We start from the raw sequence: 25,407 nt of genomic DNA on the forward strand, positions 1-25,407 counted from the left end.
AAATGAAACACAACGAAAGATGGGTGCACAGAGATCCATTTAGGTCACTTCCCTTTTGTCATTTCATATACTGAATATATACTCAAAAGGGACCCTGCATATTGGGTTCCTGGCTAATTGGTGGCTTGTATGCACTGTGGAGTCCTGCATGCAAGAACAGTTCTCAGGCCAGTGGAGATCATGTTTCACAAAGAGAAGAAACATTATCAAATCTAAGTACATCTCTAGCAGGTCACTTTATGGAGCAACCCTGGTTTTAGTCTCAGAGGAACAGAGGTCACTTGCTCCTTGACTTCCCCCAAATCAACAGGGTGATGATCCTATTACAGTGAATAGGTACTCAGGAGAATAAGTAGGAAAGGACAGTCCCAGAGTTATGGGAGTGGAAACACGGGACCCAAATTTTAACTGATGTATAAGGCACTGGGGTCCACACTACCTATGTACTGTACTACTAGGGTAAGAAAATTCAGTTACTTTTAGCATATTATCAACATGAATGGATATAGCTTCCCCTCATTCTTGCTCCTTCAGTGCAGCATACCTACATAAAAATATAAAAATGGCCACACTGGGTCAGACAAATGGGCCATCTAGCCAAGTATCCTGTCTTCCAACAGTGATGACTGCCAGATGCTTCAGAGCGAATGAACAGAACAGGGCAATTATGGTGCGATCCATCCCCTGTTGTCCAGTCCCAGCTTCTGGAAGCCAGAGGTTTAGGGACACCCAGAGCATGGGTTGTGTCCCTGACTATCTTGACTAATAGCCATTGATGGACCTATCCTCCATGAAATTATCTAATTCTTTTTTGAACCCAGTTATACTTTTTGCCTTCACAACATCCCCAGCAATGAGTTCTACAAGTTGACTGTGCACTGTGTGAAGGAGTACTTCCTTATGTTTGTTTTAAACCTGCTGCCTAGTAATTTCATTGGGTGACCCCTGATTCTTGTGTTATGCAAAGTAGTAAATAATGTTCCCTATATCTAGCTGGGCCTTGAACATAAACACTTCTTCTCCTGCAAGGGCCAGAGAGGAGGATTCCCCCCAGACCTTTGCTCGCAGGCAGCAGCAAGCAGGGCGGGGGGGGGGCACTTCCTCCCTGCACCACACTCACCTCGCACCACTGTCACTGCACATGGTCCTAGGGCCCCTCTCAGGTACAGGAAGCCCTCTCGCCTCTCCTGTGTTGGGTGCCAGGGAAGAGGGGGCTCTGAGATCACATGTGCGCCTCCTCCCCTGCTGCTACCCCTCACTGTAGCCTCACTGGGGCTGGGGCTGCCCCTTGTCCAGCTTGGGGCAGGAACGGTGATGGGGGGGGCTGTGTTGGTGGAGGGTCCCACCAGAAAATGAAAGGGTCTGAGGGGGAAGGGCAGGCTCGGGGTCAGCCTGCCCTGGCAGTCGTGGTGGGGGGCACTAGGACCCTGCGGCAGCAGTTCATGCAGGGAGGTAGCATGGAGCTGCAGGGGACCAGGGAAGGCAAGCGGACGCCGGGTGCAGGAGAAAGGGCCGAGGTACCCACCAACCCACCGCCACGGCGAATGGCTCCTGCCCTGCCCCCACAACCAGCCCGGCCGCTCACCGCCTCGCAGCGGGTCCCCTGGTCTCTTCGCCACAGCGACTCCACATCGGCACCGCGTGCCGCGCTGTCCCCGAACATCCCGGCGGCGGGGGAAAGGCACGCGGTAGCGGGGCGGCTCTCTAGAAGCACGGAAGCCTGGAGTCCCGGTCCCGGGCTGCCCCCGTCGGCCTCTCTAGAGCCGCCATCTTCCCAAGCCAGCCGCGAAGGTTCCCATGGAGACCAGAACGGCGCTGCGGAATGACATCAGTTAACAGCGACAATTCCACCGTACTACTGTGACTGGCATGAGCGCCATCTTGGTTACGGGCACAGGGTCTCTTTAGGGCGTGTTGCGTGAGCCTCCCGTTGTTCCCTCGCCCTATCCGTTTAGGGGGCATTTACCTCGGCTTAGACCCCGGGACCAAATGTGGGGAGGGAGCGTTCCGACTGGTCACAGGAAGCGAACAGGCCGAGGGGGGTCGAGTGCCAGGAATAAAGATGGCCGCGGTGAGAGGCGAGGACGCTGAAAAGAGGCCAAAAAAAAAAAAAAAAAAAAAAGCAGCAGCTTAGCAGCCTGCCTCTGGCAAAGCCATCCTGTGCCTCCTCAAATCCTGTAGGGCAGTGGGTCTCAGACTTTTTTACTTCCAACCCCTTTCACATCGCAAGCCTCTGAATGCGGCCCCTTATAAATTAAAAACACTTTTTTATATATTTAACACCATTATAAATGCTGGAGGCAAGCAGAGTTTGGGGTGGAGGTTGACCGCTCGCGACCTCTTGAGGGGTCCCAACCCCCAGTTTGAGAACCCCTGCTGTAGGGGAAGGGGTGCCCTCCAGTCCCAGAATGGAGGCGGCCCCAAAACCAACCCAAGAAAGGAGGGGGCTGCAAGGGGAAGATCCAGAATCTGTCCTATGAAGCCCCTGCCCTTCTCTTCAGGAGCAAGACTGAAGACATGCTAGGGCAAGGGTTCTCAAACTGGGGGTAGGACCCCTCAGGGGGTCACGAGGTTATTACATGGGGGGGTCGCAAGCTGTCAGCCTCCACCCCAAACCCCACTTTGCCTCCAGCATTTATAATGGTGTTAAATATATAAAAATGTGGTTTTAATTGATAAGGGGGGGGTCGCACTCAAAGGCTTGCTATGTGAAAGGGGTCACCAGTACAAAAGTTTGAGAACCACTGTGGTAGGGGTCTGTAACTCTGCATTGTGAGAAGGAAGCCTTCTCCCCTGCCCCCAGCCTCTTGCGGGGGGGGGGGGGGGCTGCATTGTGAAGGATGTTTGTGGAGAAACCTGATATTCACCAAATAAGGCACATAATCCTTTGACTTTTATACTCTCTAATATCCATCCCTTAGGGTTCCTCCACAGCCACAAGCAATAACAGTATTTCATCAAATTCAGCAGAACAGGATACCTTAATGGAATTTGGAGATAGGCCCACAATTCCAGTTTGGATTCCACCATTCCCCTCCCCCTCTTTAGAATGAATTATTAATACTCATTAGAAACATTTCTAACTACACTGCTTTGATGAATGTAGATTTAAGCAAAGAAGTAGGCGGCAGAATAAAATCTGTATGTGGCAAAGGCACACACCCAATTTTGTCTTAATTTTAATCTTTTTTTAATTAATCTTATTCTGATGATGAAGTATTTATACTGTGTTTAAAGTGCTATTTAAATTCCACTCTGAATTGCCAGAGTTGGGCAGTCCATGTCCTATGGAGAGGTCTATACCAGAAAGTTGTACCACTAACTATACCAGTAGAGTTAAAACCTTAGGGGATGTCTACGCTGCCCATGTTACAGCCCTGCTGCGGCCACACTGCGACATGGGCAGTGTAGACACTTTATCACCAGGGGAGGGCTCTCCCAGCGATAAAAGAAAAAAAAAACATGAACGAGGGGTGGTAGCTTTATCGCCAGGAGCTGTCTATACTGGTGCTTTCAGCGCTAAAACTTTTGTCACTCAGGGGTGTGCTTTTTCACACCCCTGAACAACTAAAGTTTTAGCACTGAAAGTGGCAGTGTAGACACAACCTTACAACACCCTAGTGTAGATGCAGTTTCATCAGTATACAGGTTACACTGCTTAGCCCTGGTCTACACTACAGGGTTAGGTCAATTTTATAATGCATGTGTCTACACAAGCAACCCCGTTCCATCGACCTAAAGGGCTCTTAAAATCAACTTCTGTACTCCTCTGCGGCGAGGGGAGTAGCGCTAAAATCAACCTTGCTGGGCTGAATGTGGGGTAGTGCGGACACAAATCAACGGTATTGGCCTCTGGGAGCTACTCCGGACCGCTCTGGACAGCGCTTTGAACTGTGATGCACTAGCCAGGTACACAGGAAAAGCCCCAGGAACTTTTTAATTTTATTTCCTGTTTGGTCAGCATGGCGAACTCAGCAGCACAGGTGACCATCCAGTCCCCCCGGAATCACAGAGCGTAGAATGTTTCTACGCTCCCCCTATCATCTCCATCCCTGAGGTTATCGCAGATTAGAAGGCAAAAAAAACACAATCGCAATGACATGTTTTCTGAGCTCATGCAGTCCTCCTGCACTGATAGGGCACAGCTTAATGCACAGAGGTATTCAGTGGCAGAGGCCAGGAAAGAATTAAGTGAGTGCAAAGAGCAGAGGCAGGACACGATGCTGAGGCTAATGAGGGAGCAAACAGACATGATGAAGCATCTGTTGGAGCTGCAGGAAAGCTAACAAGAGCACAGACCCCCGCTGCATCCACTGCATAACCGACTACCCTCCTCCCCATGTTCCATAGCCTCCTCACCCAGACGCCCAAGAACGCAGGGGCAGGGGGGGCAGGCGCCAAGCACCCAGCCACTGCACTCCAGAGGACGGCCCAAGCAACAGAAGGCTGACATTCAAACAGTTTGATTTTTAGTGAAGCTACAATAAGCAATGTGGCCTTGTCCTTCCCTCCTCCCCCACCCCACCCGGACTATCTTGTCCGTTATCTCATTTTTTTTAAATTAACAAAGAAAGAATGCATGGTTTCAAAACAATAGTTACTTTATTTCAAAGGGGGGAGGGTGGTTGGCTTACAGGGAATTAAAAATCAACAAAGGGGGCAGGTTTGCATCAAGGGGAAACACACACAACTGTCACACCGAAGCCTGGCCAGTCACGAAACTGGTTTTCAAAGCCTCTCTGATGCACAGCGCGCCTTGCTGTGCTCTTTTAATCGCCCTGGTGTCTGGCTGCTCAAAATCAGACGCTAGGCGATTTGCCATAATCTCCCACCCCACCATAAACATCTCCCCTCCACTCTCACAGATATTATGGAGCACACAGCAAGCAGCAATAACAATGGGAATGTTGGTTACACTGTCTGACCAACAGCGCCAGCAAGCTTTTAAATGTCCAAAGATACACTCTACCACCATTCTGCACTTGCTCATGCTTGCCATGGTATGGCATCTGCACTAGTAACCCAGGAAAAAGGCGCAAAACTATTGTCTGCCATTGCTTTCACGGAGGGAGGGGCAACTGACGACATGTACCCAAAACCACCCGCGACAATGTTTTTGCCCAATCAGGCATTGGGAGCTTAACCCAGAATTCCAATGGACGGCAGAGACTGTGGGAACTGTGGGATAGCTACCCACAGTGCACCGCTCGGTAAGTCGATGCTAGCCACAGTAGTGAGGACGCACTCCGCCGACTTAATGCACTTAGTGTGGACATATGCAATTGACTGTATAAAATAAATTTTTAAAAATCGACTTCTATAAAATCGACCAAATTTCGTACCCTTAGTTTCCTTATTAGCAGCTACTTAGCTTGTTTACCTTTCCTTTTCTCCTTGGTTAAAAAAACAAAACAAAAAAACCCACACCTCACAGCCAGAAACTTCAGAAAAAACAGCTGTTTTGAGGGCGAAAGCCTCACCCCACCCTGCCCCACCCCACCGGGAATGCCAGGTTTCCCAGACTCTCAGCGCCTTGCCTCCAGGCTCGGAGTGCCTGTCCCTGACAGCCAAGCTCAGTGTGTTTGCTGCCTGTGTGTTAGTGCCTCCAACGCAGGAACTAACAAAGTGTTGCATTGCCTCAGGCTTCTTACATAGACAGGACCAAACCATCCTATATATCACCCAGATTGTTTCTATCCATCACTGAATGCTCCAAAAGGAGCACCATCTCTAAACAAAGACTTTCCACGTAGATTCATAATCGCACAAAACTCTATTATCATCAGTGACTGCCAATCCCTCATGGGGATTCGCTCACATCCCACTAGAGCCTTATCAGCTTCCACGGCTTCCCTGCACAACGTACCTATTTGTAGATTTGCTGCCTGGGCCTCAGTCCATACCTTTAGACAGCACTATGCCTTAGAGCAACAGGCAACATCTGATACCTCCTTCAAATGCTCTCTACTATCAGAGGTCAGGACTTCAACTCCGAAGCCCCTCCTTCCATCGGAGGGCACTGCTCTGAAGTCACCTAATGTGGAGCACCCACGGGGACTGCACTCGAAGAAGAGAAGGTTACTCACCTTGTGCAGTAACTGAGGTTCTTCGAGATGTGTGTCCCTGTGGGTGCTCCACTACCCTCCCTCCTCCCCTCTACTTCGGAGTTTCCTTATTAGTCTCTGCAGTAGAGAAGGAACTGAGTGGGGGCTGGTCGCACAGCATTGGTTAACTGCCTGCAGCAGCGCAAGGCAGGGACCAAGCATGTGTGACCCAACCGGCACTGCTACTAAAGTCTCCAACTATGAGCGCAGGGGAGCACGAACACCTAAAGTGGAGCACCCACAGGGACAGCACTCGAAGAAGAACTATTTCCATATGCAAAGGGGAATATACTGGTATAACTGTCCATGCTAGGGCTTGTACAAGTATAACTATATCAATACAACTTTCAAGCGTAGACGAGTTCTTTTTAACGTGGTGAACACACGGGATAAATTCAGTCCTGCAATAAATAGATCTTAATCAATCCATGTACTTCTTCAATTGAGTTGTTGCCACTTATTCCAGGGATGAATATGCCCCATACATAAAAATCAAGATATATGGGAACAAATTCAGCCAGGTCTATACTATAGATTTCTGTTAATATAGCTATGTCGGTCAATGGTGTGAAGAGGTGTGATCCCAACCCTGACTGACATACCTTTTGCTGGTTGTAGCCCCTAGTGTCGACACAAACTGGCAAAACTGCGCTTTTACTGTTATAGCTTGATTCACTTGGTTTTACTATACCAATATAGCTGCATCCATACTAGGAATGCTTTGCCAGTATAGTATACTGGTATTCCTCCTATTCCAGTAAAACAGCAGTACAGCTGCACCTCTGCAGCACTGTACGTATAGACATGCCCCAATGCAGACATAGCTTCTGAATGGACATAACTCCACTAAAGTCAAGAGATTTGCACCCAGTTATACCATAGCTCAATTTGTTCTACTCTGGCAATTTAACAAGGAATGATCATCAGATAATAATGGTACTTTATAGTAATATTTCACCCTTCTCTAGCATCTTTCACTTGAGAAATATTAGCGAAGTAAGCCTTCCAACACGGATATGAGGTAGAAATAAATATTATTATTCTCATTTTACAGATACAGAGAATGAGGTAGAGAAAGATTAAATAACTCACCCAAAATCAAAAGAAATCAGGGGCAGAACTGAACAGAAGTCTCTCAATTCCAAGCTCTGGGCCTTCCACCATCTATCTCCTCTGCTCTTCCTGGTTTATTTAGACCCTCAGGAAACTCTAATTTGTATATCTTTATAAAACAACAACATCTAACTCTTACGTAGTGCTTTTCCTCAATAGATCTTTACAAAAGATGTAAATGCTACACACATATAATCAGTGTAACCCAAACCCCATTTGAGCATGACACCTCACCACCTAATACAGTATTGGAACAAAAGGACCACTCCTAGTTCACAAAGCCATTAATGAGGTCTACAGACATTTGTTTAAACCTTGTATTTGCTAATGATGTAAATCTAATATGCTGTATAAACTCAGATAAAGTTATTGTATTATGTTTGATATCTGCATGGATACTATGGTAATGAGTGCAATACAAGAACCTATAGAGAAAAGAATATCCGCAATAATTGTATAATTATCTTGACAGAGAGAAAGTAACAGGTATTAAGTGGCTCTTTAATCTAGTTGAGAAAGGCATAACAGGAATCAATGGCCAAGAAGCTGAAGCCAGACAAACGCAAATTAGGTGCACTTTTTTTTTTTTTTTTTAAACAGTGAGGATGATTAACCTTTGGAGCAAACTACCAAGAAAAGTGGTGGATACTTCATCTCTTGGAGTCTTCAAATCAAGATGTCTTTCTGGCAAACTCTATGAACTCACATGTGTACGTTTACTTACTCTGTGCCCCAGATGCTACACCTCAGGAGGCTACAATAATACTTTGTGCTTAAAATGATATTTTGCATTTGCAGATCTTCTCTAGCTTTATTAGAAGTGAATATGATTCCCATTTTACAAATAAGGAAACAGAGGCACAGAGAGGTTAACTGACTTGCCCAAGATCACAAAGCAAGTCCCATTATTCTGTGGTAACATATATTGTTTTACCAGTGCAAGGGTCTGTACTTGGATTGTAATGGGCTGATATTATGAAAGTATCCTTCACCCTCATCTTCTCCTGAGTTTAATACTTCTAAAACCTGACAAAATCCAGACTGCAGAACTTCTCTTTAGATTTTCAGCAGGCCAGTTTTAAGTATGATCGTAGCAATACTTTACTCCCCTTGTTCCCTTTTCTCCTCTTTCTGTTGGCATTTGTGAAGCAATTATAAAAGACTTGCAGCACAAGAGGAATAATGGGAGCAATGCACTGTTTTTCTCACAGCAGGACTCCGGTCCCTTGTCTGGAGAAAATACTTAGTGTTCCGCCTCATAGTGAATTCATTCAGGACCCAGACTGCTGTCTCATAAAACAGCGCTCTGCTCCTATTATTGCTGAAATCCTGGCATAGCACTTGCTGGGAAATGCTTATTCCTCGGGACATCAGCAGACTCTACTGCTTGAAGATGTTTAAGGGCATTGAGAATCTTTGTCTCGCAATGATTGAGATAAAAATAAATTTCCCTATTCAAACTCAGCCACTCCACTAAAATATGCAAAGTGGGGGTTCTTTGACCAAAATGCAGTAAATATTAAGTACAGAAAGTGGAGTGCTTCTGAATCTCAGAGTTTACTGTATGCTAGACAACTTTACTGAACATTTGAACCTGACTGGAAACAAGTATTTCAGAAAAGTTCTCATCAGTATTTAAGCCAAACATTTATAATTTAAAACAGAGAGCCTGCTGCAGTCATTGCTAAATTAGCGTTAATCATCATGATTTCCACATATAAAATATTAGTTTATTAATAATTATAGAGTATCAAATATATGCAATGCTTTACAACCATAGATTAAGACAGTGGTTTTCAAACTTTTTTCCTAGCAACCCAGTTGAAGAAAATTGTTAATGCCCACAACCCAACAGGGCTGGGGATGAGGGGTTTAGAGTGTGGGAGGGGGCTCTGGGTTTAGGGAGGGGTTCAGGGCTGGAGCAGGGGGTTGGGATGTGGGGAGGGTCAGGGCTCTGGGCTGGGGGTGCAGGCTCTGGGGTGTAGTCGGGGATGAGGGGCATGGGGTGCAGAAAGGGGCTCTGGGTGTGGGAGGGCTGGGGCAGGGGATTGGGACGCAGGGTTGGGGTGCGGGCTTACCTCAGGTGGCTCCCAGTCAGCGGCGCAGCAGGGGTGCTAAGGCAGGCTTCCTGCCTGTCCTGGCACCATGGACGGACTGTGCTGCGCCCCAGAAGCGGCCAGCAGCAGGTCTGGCTCCTAGGCAGAGGTGCACAAGCAGCTCCACATGGCTCTCACCTGCAGGCACTGGCCAATGGGAGTGCGAAGCCAGTGCTCGGGGTGGGGGCAGTGTGCGGAGCCCTGTGGCCCCCCCATCTAGGAGCCAGACCAGCTGCTGGCCACTTCCAGGGCGCAGCATGGTGTCAGAACAGGTAGGAACTAGCCAGGCAGTACCACCAACAGGAGTTTTAACAGCCCGGTCAGCGGTGCTGACCAGAGCCGCCACGACCCAGTGCCTTACAGTCCGCGACCCAGTACTGGGTCACAATATGCAGTTTGAAAACCACTGGATTAAGACACCTTCCCTGCCAAAATAATAATTACTAGCATTTACTGCACTTCACGTGTTCAAAGTACTTTAAAAACATTAATTAATTGACAGAAGACAATTTGAAATAAAATATCTGTCTCCTAGATTAGCAAGTGAGATGATAAAGTTGGCACTTAAAATATGTGAAACAAGATGAAAATTCTCAAATCGGCAATATTTTCAGCAAGTACTGTGCAAAGTTAGCATAACAGTTATATACATTCCCTGGTAATGTGCTGCACATGTCTGAACTTCTTCCATAAGTATGAGATGTGACCAAACAGCAAAAGGAGAGGACAAGTGTCCTTTTAGAGAGTGATGTTTTTGTTCTTGGGTCATTGGAAATCCAGGATCTCTGATCTGCTTGAGAGTTTCAACGTATCAACTGTGTTTGAACAGCGTAATCAGCATTTCTTCTCTCTCTTGTGTGTGAGAACACAAATGGCAACATCACAAACATACAGAATTTTCTGTTTTTAGATGTTAATACTGAACTGAAAATGGGGTGGAATTACGGGTATTTTTAAAAGAGGGATTTTCATCTGGCCTCATATTAACATATTGCTAATAGGTGACAACAAAAGTGGCTCTTTTTACAACCAGACCTATGTTTTCTCTGCTTTGTGCTTCACAAGACAGGACACTAGAAAGTTCAATTTTATATATATAATGGAGCAGATCAGCAACAGGAAACAGACAAGAGCAGGAAAAGACTGAGGAGGGAAACAAGGCATGGAATGAAGGGGCATTGGGAGACATAACAGAAAGAGGAAGGGAACATAAGGGAGCTGAGGTGGGGAATACAGCATATTTCTGCTCTTTAGGTCGGGGACCATTTCTTTGTACATTGCTTCTCTAGGCACTATTGCAATTCAATTAACAATTTTGGATAGGAGGGGAAAGTATGAAAGAGACACCATAGATATCAATGGGGAAAGAGCAAAAACAGGGCTCTTTTTTTGTTGCTAACCTTTGAGGTTTTATTACATGATTTTCCATACCATGTATTATAAATGTAACAGAATGCTAATTATACAGTTCAGCCAGTAGGTGGAGCTGTGCATAAAATACCCTATTTAAGCAAACCTCAGCCATACCCAGCAGAGCACTTATTAAAGGATCTTACAGGTCTGTCTCATCTTACGCAGGGGTTCCATTCCGCGGTTAGCGCGTAAAGCAAAAACCGCGTATAGTCAAAATTACATTGAGTTGAATGGCGGGCAGAATCGCCCGCACTACAGAAACAGTATTTAAATTATTTTTCTCTTTTTTTTTTTTGTTTTTGCCAACCGCGTAAAGCTGAAATTGTGCATGTTAAATGCGCGTAAGATGCAACAGACCTGTATAATGAACACATCTGGTCTCGTGTACATAAGCAAGCTATGTGGCCAGTCCATATCTGGTACAGAAGAAATTAGATGGTTTCAGGAATAAATTAAGACCAGAAACAGAAGAAAAACCAACAGCAACAGTTGCAAACAGAAGGAACAACAGCAAAGATTGCAGGATCTCATCAACATGCACTCTTCAATGCCCAAGAGAACTTCAGCTTTGACAATCCTTCAGAATATACGGCGTGGAAACAATTTTTTGCAAGATTTAGTATTGCTACCAAGTTCTACAAGAAAACTGATGATATACAGGTAATCTTCTTTAGCTTATGATCTGGGGAAGCAATCAGATAATATGTTTAAATCATTTGACTTTACTGAAGAGTCACAAAGATGACAATGAAAGAGTTCAGGCTATGTTTGATGCATACTTTATACTCAGAGAAATGTGGTTTATGGAAGAGCATGTTTTAAACAGAGAATTTAAGAACAAGGAGAAAATGTTGGAAATTTTATAAAAGTGTGGCACACGTTGGCTGATAACTGTGATTTTGGGCAAGCAAAACATGAAAATATCAGAGACAAGCTAGTTATTGGCTTAAGAGATAAAAACCTTTCATGCAGTGTACACACAACTCTACCAAACACCCTGGGAGACTAGCTGCAGATTTATGCAAATTCAGCAGAAATCATACCTGGTTGTCGTGGACTATTTGTCAAGTATATAGAAATAATGTATTTGAAAGACATAACATGTTGCAGTGTTACTGAAAAACTGAAATGCACTTTTGCTCACTTTGGTATTCCAGAACAACCAGTGACAGAAAACAGGCCCACAATTCACTGCAGCAGAATTTAAGTCATTCCAAATTAAATATGATTTGTTCAGATTACTAGCAGCCTACATTATCCACAAGCAAACGGAGAGGCTGAGAGAGTTGTGCCGACAGCCAAGAAAATCCTACAGCAGGAAGATTCATTCCCTGCTCTTCCGTGTTTACAGATAAACATTAATAGCTGCTAGTGGATATCCTCCAGCACAACTCCTAACGGAAAGACAACTCAAAACTGTTTTTCCAACTTTGGATAATAACATATCTCCAAAGTGGCCAGACATGAAGGGAGTAGCCAAATTGATAAGGATTCTGGGAAAGCTAGAACTAGAATTCTAGAAAAGTGTGACGGTCCACTTTTACAACACGTCACTCAGCTAGAAAACTGCCAGATCTAGAATCTGGTTCCCATGTTCATGTCAAAGTGATGGAGAAAAAGGATGGACTACTACAAATGTCATAAAGAAAGAGAATTCAGCATCCAGAGCATATATGATTGAGACCAACAGCCACAGTGGAGAGTTCAGCAGAAACCATCAACATCTACAGTTTGTTCCTCAGAAAGAACAATCAACAGAGCAAATATAACCCACAAATGTAACCCACACATTTCCTGGGTGTGGTACTCTGTCTCATCTAGTGGCAAGACCACTTAAAGATTAATGAATCTGATTCAGCCTTAACTAACAGCCATGTGGCTTTTAGCCCACACTCCAGACCAAAATAGCTACCTTAGGAAAAGCCCTAGTGTAGATGCAGTGTTACTGGCAAAAAATTCATTTTGCAAATAGACCTTATTTCATTTGGGAGACTAGTATAAACTACATCAGCAAAAGAACTCTTTCTAGTTTAAGCTGCATCTCCACTAGGAGGGTTTGCAGGTATAGCTTCACCAGAAAAGCCTTTCTAGCATAGACAAGGCCTCAAACGAGCTTCTGAAACTGTAAATAAGAATATCCTACCTTTATTAGCCTCTTATCATCGTTCACCTCAAAGGATCTCAGAGCGCTTTACAAACTACACACACAAGCAACTCTACACAACTACTTAGCATCTTAGAATAATAAAAGAAGAATACCACACCAAGCAAAAACTACATGGGGGATTTAGGGAGGCAGAAAATAATAAATATCCAAACTGGAATATGGCCAAGATACCAATTTAAACATTCCTACTGTTGCAAAAAATGCCAAGTGATTTCTAATGAGCAGAAATGGTTTTGTATTCCATCTGAACAATGGGACACTGGCCCAGCATTGAAAAGAAACTGATTCTGACTCACCAACACTACCACTTCATTCAAATTTCTGTAGGATTCCCATTCAAGTACTGACTCCAAGCTAACACTGCTTATCTTGTGACAGCTGGAGTAATCTAGGCCTACATACACACTTTTAAATAGAAGCCATATAGTTGGATGATGCATTTGGAGAGTGACCTGAATGAAGTCTGGAGGTAAAACCCAGGAAGAGGGCTGTAGACTGGTCGTGCCACTCAGAATGAAAGCTAGGCCTGGACACATTTTAATCCAAAAGGATGCGACACCTCCCTTCCCTTTGTTCCTCATTTTCACTTTGATCAGATTATTCAAACTTTCCCTATCTGTGCTACCAATGATGTAAATTGTACTGTACAGGCATTTTAACCTTGCTGCAGTCTACCCTATACAAGTCCTGCTTATACCACAGCTTACACCATTGATAACACCAGTACATCTGGATTGAGGCTGAAAAACAAACTTCCTCATGTTGTCAAGGCCTACAAGAACTGATTCCAGTATTGGGAAGTGGCAAGAGATAATTTATAAAGGAATAAACACAGAGCATCTCTTTATACAGCTCATTTCCAAAGATCTGGGCGCTAAACATGTGTTAATGAGGACTCTGAGACTTCATAATTAATTATATTAGCATTTCTTTGTTATTCTCTAGGACACTAGCACCCAGTTGACATTTCAATGGCAGTCTGGTAGTTTTCTTTGTTGTTTCTTCATTCCCAGAAAGCAGTACTGCATGAAAATACAAGGTCCTTGAAGGAAACCATGCTGGGTGCTGAATGCATGTCAGTGAAGTCTTCCTAGTCCAGAAAGTGTCTCCTCAGATACGGACCTTCCTCCCTTCCCTTCCCCCATCCACTGTGCTGATCCTTGCCACTAGAATCCTTCCCCTAGGCTCCTTAGGAATAGCAATAGCTCAGAGTTTTCAAAATGTTGAATTCCACACATTCAAATGGAGGAGTATTGACCAAAAGTAGATAGCAATCTGGAAGTAGAAAATATTCTGACAAGCTTGACTTCCCAGTGCAGTTTAAAAAAAAAAAAAAAAAGGAACGAGGAGTACTTTTGGCACTTTAGAGACTAACACATTTATTTGGGCATAAGCTTTCATGGGCTAGAACCCACTTGGGTTTTAGCCCACAAAAGCTTATGCCCAAATAAATTTGTTAGTCTCTAAGATGCTCCTTGTACTCTTTGCTGATACAGACTAACACGGCTACCACTCTGAAACCTGTTGTCAAAAAGAATCCCAGAAGTGGCAAATTTGATAATGGATGTACAATATTACTGGGGGAAAAAAATGTCTTCACCCTCTGTTTTGCCCACTTCAGTGCAGAACAAAGAAAATATTTTCCAATCATGGCAGTGCAAAACCAAGAAACACATGATATAAAGGTATTTCCCTTGTACAATCCTGTGAGGGTTTGTGATATTTTTATTTGCAAGAGAGAAAGGATGATCTTGTCATAAAGGTGAAAGTGACTATGCTAAAAATATCACTTTACGTGACAGACCTGATCTCATGTATATTCTGTCAAGTCCTATCAGTTTATGTTTACTTCTGTTATCATTGCAGAGCAGTCCCAGGTATAGGAAAGCAAACTGAAAGACTGTAAACTCTTTTGGGTAGCGACTGATTGTGTTTGTACAGCACCTAGCACAACAGGATTTAGTCCATAACTGGGGCTTCTTGACACTACCACAGTACAAATAAATTAATAAATACTATAAATAAAACTATAATAGTGTTCACACACCAGTAACAGAACTGTTAATTAAGTTCCACTTGCAGAATATTTCTTGTCATGATACGTAAGGAAACATCATATCTAGTGGTAAAACTTGAAGATTAGGAGTCAGGATTCCTGAGTTCCAGTCCCAGCTCTGGTGTGGACACTTACCTGCTCTGTGACTTAATTTACCTATCAATAAAATAGTTTAATACTTTCTTCACAAGGGTGTTTTAGAAACTCTACTTTTAAATCTTAAAGTGCTTTGACATCCTAAGATCATAAGTACAAAGTACATAATCATAAGTATAAAGTTTTATTATGGCATAACATTGTATATGTTAAATCCTTGTTTTATATATTTAATACTTTCCCTTTTTACTCCTGCTTTGTCTTTTTTCCCATTGCACCTACCAACGCTATTGGCACACTGAAAACATTTAAAAGGTGTTAGACTGAAACTAAAGAGTTACAAATAAAGCACTCACTCCTCACTGAGTGATGTTCTGTGTGTTTATTTTAATCTGCTATTTCCTGGGTAGAAACAAGAGGATACTCCTCCACAGAGTGCAAATATCAATAGAATTTCTCTTTCTCTCTCTTTCCATAACAAGGGAAGTCTTTCATGATTCCCAAGAAAACAGCTGCCCCTCTCTGTGTGTGTGTTGGGGGGGGGGAGGAATGGAATACACATAGCATGATGTTCTTTTCTTCTTCATCGCTAGGCTCTAGGCCCAGGGGCCAAATTCTGAGATTTTACTCAATCCTTATTCAGAAATCAATAGGAGTACTTGTGGCACCTTAAAGACTAACAAATTTATTTTAGCATGAGCTTTCGTGAGCTACAGCTCACTTCTTCGGATGCATGTTCCATTCTATGCATCCGAAGAAGTGAGCTGTAGCTCACGAAAGCTCATGCTAAAATAAATTTGTTAGTCTTTAAGGTGCCACAAGTACTCCTGTTCTTTTTGCGGATACAGACTAACACGGCTGCTACTCTGAAATCAGAAATCAATGGAAGTTTTCCAGAGTAAAAGCTGAATAAGAGCTTCAGGATTTGGCCAGGACCAAAATCCTAGAAATTAAACACGTCCAATTCTTACTTGTAGAGAACTCAAGAGTTTTCTCCTAATTTTCCTGTGAGGGAGCAAGTCATTTGAAAGTCTCTGTATGGGAAAACCCACATAAGGGCTTACTATGGTTCAATTCATTATTTCTGTTCCCTCCCTTTCATAAGGACTAAATTAGCTAATACATTGTTAACAAAATGATGTGTGAGCAGCAGAGCAGCTGATACAAGTATGTCTAGAGCTGTCTTTCTTTTTTTTCCAGGATAATGTTTTACATGTATCCAACACTAGTTTCCACCTGTTTTGATTCAACCTTCTGCTGAGTTTAGTCCTGAAATTAATCTATAAAGCACCAGATCTTCTCTCTCAGTAATGAGAGTTTATACAGTTGGATTGTAAAACCCCACCCTGTCAGAGACCAGAACTAGCTGTTACTCCTCCAATGAATAATCTCAAGGTCTGTCCACACATGGAAATTGTCCAACATAGTTATAGGAGAATAAGTTATTTCACTAGAGCCATGCTGGAATAACTCCCAGTATGGACAATAACTCCATTTTGGAAGACCTTTCTTACACTGGTTAGTTCCTCCAACATTTTCTCTCAAAAGTCCACTTGTTATCAACATTTATTGTTGGAAGTAAAGCAGTTACTATAAAGCACTGAAATGAAATGCAGGAACAACAAATCACAATCTTCAGATGAATCTAGGTAAATGTCTTGTTTTCCAGCCCTTTACTAGGAGCCTGAACCATTGCCGTTATAGTTAATGAAACACTCCTAATGTTGCCTTTAATGGGAGCTGAATCAGGCCTTTAATTCTCTGCAAAACTAACAATTTTGCAACTCTGCTGAGGATGCAAGAACATCCAGCTATGTAAAGCCATCAAGTCAGTGAGGAAGTCAGAAATCTGCCCCTGCGAGTGAAATCAGTGCAGGTGCTAAAGAACCAAAAGAGCCATAGTTACATTGGTCAATACATCCTGCCACATTAAAGCTCTTACATTTCACGACCTGGATAAAGCTGTAAATTACATGCACAAGAGAAAAACAATATCCACATCTGGAAGTGGTGGAGCCACGTGTGGACTGCATGACAGTATTTAAATATTTCTGCATTAGAAAACTGCAGCTGGATAGTACTGGCTTTAACAGCAGCTTCTGTGAACATGTCTGCGTACAAGTGCGTAGCAAACAATCAGTCACAAACACTGTGTAGCAGGGTACCATCTGAGACAAGAAACAGAGCAATCCAACTGCCCCAGATATAAAAAGGTGCAAGTCAGGGAGAAGGGAAGCTCCTTCAATCAAATGTCACCCATTCTCACTGTATAGGGCGGGGGGGAAGGGGAGGAGGGATGTCACAATTTTCATAGAATGGGCCACAAACCTAGAGAAATTTTCTCCTAGACCATCAACCCCCCATTCTCTATCACATAGACCACTTTCCCTCTTATTTGCAATCGTACATCTTTGTAGCAACACAATTGCTTACATAGTAGAGTAACATAAGAAAATCATTTAGAGTAAAAAAAATTGAAAGTACCTAAGTGACTTAGGAGCTTAAGTCTCTTGTTCAGAAGTGTCTCGGGTATGTAGAAGCAAGTCCCATTTACCTTCAGTGTCCCTTAGGTACTTTTGAAAACTATATCCTTCCTGTATTTTAGCTGCCTCTTAATGTGATTCAGCAGCTGGAAAGGAGAACCAATATCAAGAGCAGCTTTCCACAGACAACAAGCAAGTGCTCCATAGACCACTAAGTGGTCCACAAACCATAGTGTTACAGCTGCTGTCATAGGGAATATTATAGATCGGGTTTAGTTAGTTATGTTTAAAGGTGACTGTATTGAACCACCAAAAAAAGATAATTATTTACACTGAATTATACTGCTGTATATGATGTTGACAACTCACTGTTGACAGCAGTGGCCGCACTGTGACATGGGCAGTGCAGTCACGCTTTATCACCGGGGGAGAGCTCTCCCAGCGATAAAAAAACCCACCCCAAATGAGCTCTGTCTATACTGGTGCTTTTCAGCGCTAAAACTTTTGTCACTCAGGGAGGTGTTTTTTCACACCCATGAATGACTAACGTTTTAGCTCTGAAAGTTCCAGTGTAGAAACAGTCTCTTGGCCACCACCCTGCTTCAGAGACTCTTGTCATCTCACAAGTATTTACATCCATGGGTTTGGATGCAACAACTGTGAAGACACATGCAAGATTCTTCAGTCATTATCTAACCAATTCGACACTAATGTGAGTGTCTGACTGGGAAGGTCTATGGCTACTGGAGATGAACAAACAGTTAGGAGAGAAGCATTTTCCTGTTTAACATATGTGCCTGCCAAGCTGTCTTTACAGGGTCATGGAGACGCCGCAGTTCCTGTGGGCTGTGAAACAGATTACATGCAGCAAAAGAGCCAGAGCATCTCTGCCTGCTACTCAGAGTATACACTGATAGTCACAGACTTCCCTCTCGCGGCAGCTTTAAGTGCACCCTTATATGCCCTTGCTAAGGTTTTGCAGCCTTCATCTCCTGGTGCACTCAACAATTCAAGAGCCTTATTATTTTGTAACAAATGTTTTCTCATGCTGCAAGTGAGCTCTTTGCTCCTAATATAGAGCCTGATCCTGCAAATGCTCTGTGAAGCATGTTCCCAGCATGGATGTCCACTGTTAAAACAGTTTCCAGAGATCACTCTAGGGTGGCTGCACTTCAGCAGGGGGTGATATGAACCTTTTGTATAGCTGTTCTATAAACTTAAAAAGCACTGTGGGATTCTTCGGGATGAAATTCGATAAAAACACGTAAAGAATTATATACCTCTACCCCATTATAACGTCACCCGATATAACACGAATTCGGATATAATGCGGTAAAGCAGCACTCCGCGGGAGCGGGGCTGCGCGCTCCAGTGGATCAAATCAAGTTCGATATAACAGTTTCACCTATAACGCCGTAAGATTTTTTTTTGCTCCCGAGGACAGCATTATATCGAGGTAGAGGTGTATTTCCAAAAGAAAAAATCAAATGCACAAATACAAATTGTAACTGGGTAGGTGGCATTACTGCAGAAAAGCATCTGGGGGTCATACTGGATCACAAATTTAACATGAGCCAATAATGTGATACAGTTGCAAAAAAAAGGGCTAATATTTTGGGTATTAAAGAGAGTGTTGAATGTAAGACATGGCAGGCAATTGTTCCACTCTGCACTGATGAGGCCTCAGCTGGAGTATCATGTCCGGTTTTATGTGCCATACTTTTAGAAAGATGTGGAAAAATTGGAGAGAGTACAGAGGAGAGCAACAAATATGATAAAAGGTTTAGAAAACCTGACATGAGGAAAGGTTACAAAAACTGGGCAAGTTTAGTTTTGGGAAAAGAAAACCGAGGGGGGGACTTAATAAGTGTGCAAAGCGCAAAAGGTTAAGAGCTTTTATAAAGAGGACAGTGACCAATTTTTCTCCATGTCCACTGAAGTAGGACAAGAAGTAATGGGCTTAATCTGCAGCAAGAAAGATTTAGATAAGATAGTAGGCAAAACGTTCTAACTGTAAGGATGATTAAGTACTGGAATAAGCTACCTAGTGTAGTGGTGGAATTCCCATGGTCAGGTTTTTACGAACAGATTAGACAAACAGGTTCAGAGTGGTCTAAGTATATTTGGTCCTGCCTCCATGCAAGGGGGTAGACTAGATTACCTCTCCAGGAAGGTCCCTTCCTGCCCTACATTTCTATGTTTTATAGATGTACACTGTTATTAATTATATTAACATAATGTTAGTACATAGTAGAACCTCAGAGTTATGAACACCTCGGGAATGGAGGCTGTTCATAACTCTGAAATGCTTGTACTTCTGAACAAGACATTGTGGTTCTTTCAAAAGTTTCCAACTGAACATTGACTTAATACAGTTTTGAAATTTTACTATGCAGAAGAAAAATGCTGCTTTCCTTTTTTCCCCCCTTAGTTTACATTTAACAGTACTGTACTTGCTTTTTTTGTTGTTGTTTTTGTCTCTGCTGCTGCCGATTGTGTACTTCCGGTTCCAAATGAGGCATGCAGTTGACTGGTCAGTTCATAACTCTGAGGTTCTACTGTATACACATTTCGAGTGACCTAAATACTTCCATGAAGATGTACTGCTCTTACTTTTTCCACACACAACATTGTATTGTGTCCTATAGGTGGATTTGGCCAGCTTTATTTTTTCACTTGCCAAAACAACGCTCTAACAAAAACTGTCACCAAAACAGAGACCTAAACCCCATGGCAGTTCATGGTGGGTCATCGGACAGTGCTCAGGTAGGACTTGTGACTGTAGAATGCTGGCTCAGCATTGCAGAAACTGAATATGGTGGACAGTTACAATTCTCTGTTAATCTTATAGCAACATAGCCAGCTATTGAAAGAAATACTGTACAATCAGAAGGATTTCTTCATTGAAGGGTAGATGAGGTTGGGTGTCCATCTGAAAAGTTTTTTTTTCTTTTCTTGAAAGCACAAATGGTTTGGCTTGTAGTGAGTCAGATCCAGATTGGAATGACAGTCCCATTGGCCTGGCTAATTTCAATTTGAGTAATTTCAGTCTGATTATATTTGTCCCCCTGAAGTTTTAATTGGATACCATATTCTTTACTTCCTGTCCTAAATTAAAGAATAATATTTCTATTAAACAGCTGTCATGACTCATGTTTCAGTGGTGGGCAAACTGATTCCAGTGTATATGCCTGTCATGCCCTTTGGGATCCTTTAGAATGAAGATCATTATATACCGGGGTTCTCAAACTTCATTGCACCGTGACCCCCTTCTGACAACAAAAATTACTACACAGCCCGAGAAGGGGGGGACCAAAGCCTGAGCTCACTGAAGCCCCACTACCTCGGGTGGCTTGGTGGGGAGCGGGGAGAGAGGCCAAAGCAGCCTGTAACCTGAGCAGTGGGGCTCAGGCTTCGGACCCGGACCCCAGCACCCAGCAAGCCTAACGCCAGTCCTTGCAACCCCACTAAAATGGGGTCCCGACCCACTTTGGGGGTGACCCAACCCACAGTTTGAGAACTGCTGTTATATATCATTATCGCATACTATTAAGATATTATTGGTACAGGTCTGAACAAATTCTGCATCCACCAATAGCCAGCAGCAACCTCCAAAGAGGCCAATACCATACAGAAAGGCAGATGGGAATAAACTCTCCTAACCCCTCTGATAAAGTCTAGCCCTCTGCCATCCTGAAGGCTGCTCTGGAACCTAGCTCCCCTGATGACAACACTAGAGTAAATGTATTGTGTTTGATGGATATGATGCACAGTAAGTATTTCTTCATGGTCCAATTTGAAGTTCAGACAAGAGCAGGAATATTGACTCTGCCCATCTGCCATAGCCCCCATTCACCTCTCTTAGGGAAAATACTTATTTGGGAAGCATGATTTAGTAAAGTTACATTATGTTATGTATCATATTCAAGCCTTACATAATCAAAAGAGAAAAGTGAAAAATGAGGCCATGTAATATTCAATGTGATCTTGATGCAATCAGAGCTCAGAAAAGCATGGTCTGGTCACTGTCACAAAATGAGAACTTTATCTTCTCCAATAATATCAACAAAAAAGAGATATGTGTCATAGAAGTACTATGCACCTTTTAATACTTCCATTGTTATTCAAGCACTGAAACTGCTTTAGATGACAGTTTTGAATAATGCTGGAAATCTGTGGAAGGAGACAACTCTGAATATTTAATTTTTAAACTCTTAAGAACTTGCGTTGTTATGGCACCAGTGACTCTAGAATGTGCTTGATATGAAAAAATAGACATAAATGTTAGGTGCAACCTCTGAAGAATCTCACAAAACAGCAGATATGTGACATCAAGTGTTCAAACCAATCAGATGGGGGAAAAAGCCAATTAACTGTTGGGATCCTTACACAGAGGAACAACAACATCAGATTACAGAGAGGCTATGTTGCTATTAGCTCTCCCACACTTACACCTGAACTCTAATATCTAGAGTGTGTGGGGGCGCACATGCATGAAGCAAGGACAGAAGGTGAACCAGTGCTGCCTGAAATGGGGAGTATGCTCTGCTCTCATCCTTCCATGGACTTAGGAGCTACTCTATCACTTTTGCTTAATTTTATACCCTGTCACGTCTCACAGTGAAGAGGAGCAAAAAGTCCCTGACTTGTAATGGGTGGAAAGGTACACAGGAGTGATATACTATTAATCACTGGTGCGGTTTACAGAGGACCAAATCCTGGTCCCTTGTAAAGCAATGGGAGTTTTGTAAACACAGTGATTGGAATGGTTAGGTGATTGGAAGGAGGCGAGAGGACTGTTGGAAGCAAGCGGTTCCACGGCACTTGAAAGCAACAGTTGGAACTGATCTGCTGACATGAGACGGGAAGAGAGAGGACAACAGCAGTCAGGGAGGAAGCACTACTAGGAAGCTTGGAAGAGTGCATCAGAAGAGCTGAGTGAAAGGAAGGGAGCAAGAGGGGAAACCAACAGAATCAAAGAAAAAGCAAGAAGTAGCAGTGGAAGAACAACAGAATGGGCCATCCCTCCAAAAAGAGAAGCGAGTTCCTAGCTCTCTCTTACTGCATGGAACATATACAGATCTGAATTTGCTCCCTGACTTTTTTTGGGGGGAAAAAAACAAACATTTCAACTATTTCTCTCTCTCTCTAATGAATATATTGTGGTCCCATATGCTAATTAGCTAGTTCTGGTAAAAGATAAACAGTTTCATAGGATGTTCTTATCAATACCCAGGAACTACAATGTATTGTTGGGATTCAAGACTGTACATCCCAGCTTACTAGACCCTAGATGTATCAATGGGCCATACTAATCATGTGACTCAGGGATACTGAATGATCAGGCTTGACAGAACTCAATTTTTTTAATATTATTTCAATGGATATTAATGTTTATTTTAAAGCTTTTTTTATTTTTAACTATTTAAATTTTCACAGTTGTGGGAAAGTATGGGAGGTTCAGGCAACAGGGTGGTCAGACAAAAATGATTTAGTGACAGAAGACACTGAAATTCAAAAAGTTAAAACTTTATAACCATTAAAATACAAATTATCAATGTCACATGTCAAAATATACAAAGTATGTATCCTTAAATCAAACTCTAATATGTTCTCAAGTAGCATTTTTCTAACTTTGTCTGTCTGTATATTTCAGTTATTATGGATGGAAATACTTTTTGTCAGTTTGTGTGTGTGTACGGTGAAATAGATGTTTACTGATATCTATCAAAAATCTAATCCTTTCAAGCCCATAAATAATTCATAGACTCAAATGAAGGGTGAGGAGTAGACAGAGCCTTCTCCCACTATGATGTTCCCATTTGGAAGTAGCTTTCCTACAGATGTCCACGTTTTTAGGTACTTGCAGCCCTTCATATGCAAATCTGAAGAACTGCAGTGAATGGTAAATATATGGTTTATGCCAGAGACAATCCAAGCAGATATAAGTGTTTGCAGTATAGAGTGGCTCCAGTGATTAAACTTGAAGCCAGCTATTAAAGGAGGAAAAAAACAAGCCACACTTACCCTCTCTGAAGATGAAGACAGCAACAATAATGGATCTTATGAGATTCACATAGGGAATGAGGCAGTTTCTCCTCAATAATATGCTTCAACATGCCCTGGAGAGAGATCCCTAGGAAGGAGAAAATAATTTAGTCTCCATGACTCTTTCAGTCCCTTGCTTCTCATTTCTGACTGCCAATAAGCGTGCTCACCCATGGTACTAACAATTGCTATGGTACAGAGGTAAGGAGACCAAATACAGTGATGTTCCTTTCCTCCTGGAGGCTAATCGTACAGCAAACAGGGCTGGAACATTAGAAACAGAAAAGTTCCAGAACACTCCGGGACAGTTGGGAATGGTGACAGTTAGAGCTGGGATTTGGACGTGAAAGACAGCAACTGGGGAGTGACACTGGGGATTTGGCTGTTGGAATTTGAGAGGTGAGAATGGCAGTTGTTAGTAGGAATCATATAGAGAGAAGAAAGCTGAAGAAAGTGCAGTGACAACAGTAGGAACCATCTCAGGGGGAGAGAGGGATCAGGCAGGGAGGTGTTACTGAGATGTTGGGTAAAATGTGTGAGAAGAACCTTATGAAAAGGAGGTGAAGAAAGAAAAGGAAGAGAGCAAGAAAACCAAGAGAACCAGGGACAATGCAAGAAGCCAAAGGGTGACAGAGAAACAGCAGACTGAAAAAATGCAGTGGAAAAGATGAACTTCTGGTTCGCTCACTCTGCGCTGAGTGTATAAGGGTACTGAATCGCCTTCTGACCTGATCTATGTTTAAATTACTCAAAGAATAAGCGCTGTACATTTTGGGATGAAACACAACAAAGTGATTGAATCCATGTTTTAAGTGCAAAATGGAATTCAATAGTAACTACAGAGCCATGACCGGCAACTCCAGAACATAAAAAATATTTGTTTACAATCAATATCTAGTCTCCTAGGCCCTGTGCTATCTCAATCAAGTTAGCTGAACACAATTGAAAAGCTCTCTAAATGCTTGTTGAGACGCAGGCTAACGGAAGCATTTGAAGCTGTGGCCTAGGCCTTTTCAAATAGCAACAAGATGGCAGTAACCTGTGCTCGCTATTCACCTGCAACTGGAGTGGATAGGAATTGCTAATCAAGATATCAAAGACCAATTATTGATTCTATGAGCCAACCAGTGCCTCTCAATTTAACCTTTCAGAAAATGTTACATGTTGGGTTTAGGAGTACAAAGAACATGAAGCAGTACAATTATTATGAGTGATTGGCAGTCAGGTGAACCCTGAACCCCATTTCTGAGTGACATTGCTGCATAGCTACCGGTAGCTCCCTCAGGAGTACATAATTTCTCTGTTGTGACAGATTGCACAGGGCAGAGTTCAGCCAGCCCCTGATACACTATCCCCTTGGGGCACTGGGCCAGAGCAGGCGGTGGTGGGTGTATATTGCACACAGATGATGATGTGACTAAAATGGCTGCATGGCTAGGACAGTGGGCATGCACAGGCCACCACGCCAGCCCGTTCCTGGGCAGGATACCGGCGGGGCCATCACTCAGGCACTTATGGAGCTGCAAGGCCACTGGCTGGAGCCTGTTTGGGGGCAGGAGAGCTGCAAAGTCATCACCTGGGGGGGGCGGCAACCCATCCGTGTGCACAACCGTCGAAGGCCGGACCAAACCAGCCACGTGTGTGAGCGAGCGCGACCTCTGCAGCGCGCGCCGCCGTCCTACTTTCCCTCTCCCGCGCCCGCCTCTCGCGCCGTCCTCTGTGCCTCAGCACTGGGCTCCGTCCCCCCTCTCCCTGTGCGCGAGCCGCGGCCAATAGGGGCATAGCGTGGGGAGGCGGCGGAGGCGGGGCCCGCATGGAGTCTTGGGCGGCT

The 25,407-nt window shown here is 43.4% G+C and overlaps 1 protein-coding gene across 11 annotated transcripts in view; it reads right to left on the bottom strand.

Moving 5' to 3' along the window:
- The window catches only part of DYNC2I2 (dynein 2 intermediate chain 2), a 36,309-nt gene extending 10,984 nt beyond the window's left edge, over positions 1–25,325 (bottom strand). Inside the window, exons 1-4 of one of the 11 annotated variants that reach the window (XM_039506532.1) lie at positions 25,153–25,325; positions 23,556–23,664; positions 1,967–2,087; positions 1,586–1,815 (exon numbers count right to left, since the gene is read on the bottom strand). In XM_039506532.1, coding sequence (XP_039362466.1) covers positions 1,586–1,663 — 78 coding nt within the window. In that variant the 5' untranslated portion in view covers positions 1,664–1,815; positions 1,967–2,087; positions 23,556–23,664; positions 25,153–25,325. Of the gene's footprint in view, positions 1–477; positions 502–1,585; positions 1,816–1,966; positions 2,088–17,529; positions 17,675–23,555; positions 23,665–23,746; positions 23,844–25,152 lie in introns of those variants that run through there. The other 10 variants (XM_039506530.1, XM_039506536.1, XM_039506529.1 and 7 more) reach the window with 10 other exon arrangements.
- Between the last annotated feature and the right edge of the window lie 82 nt (positions 25,326–25,407).

Source organism: Mauremys reevesii, linkage group 19, assembly GCF_016161935.1.
Source record: "Mauremys reevesii isolate NIE-2019 linkage group 19, ASM1616193v1, whole genome shotgun sequence".
NCBI lineage: Eukaryota > Metazoa > Chordata > Testudines > Geoemydidae > Mauremys > Mauremys reevesii.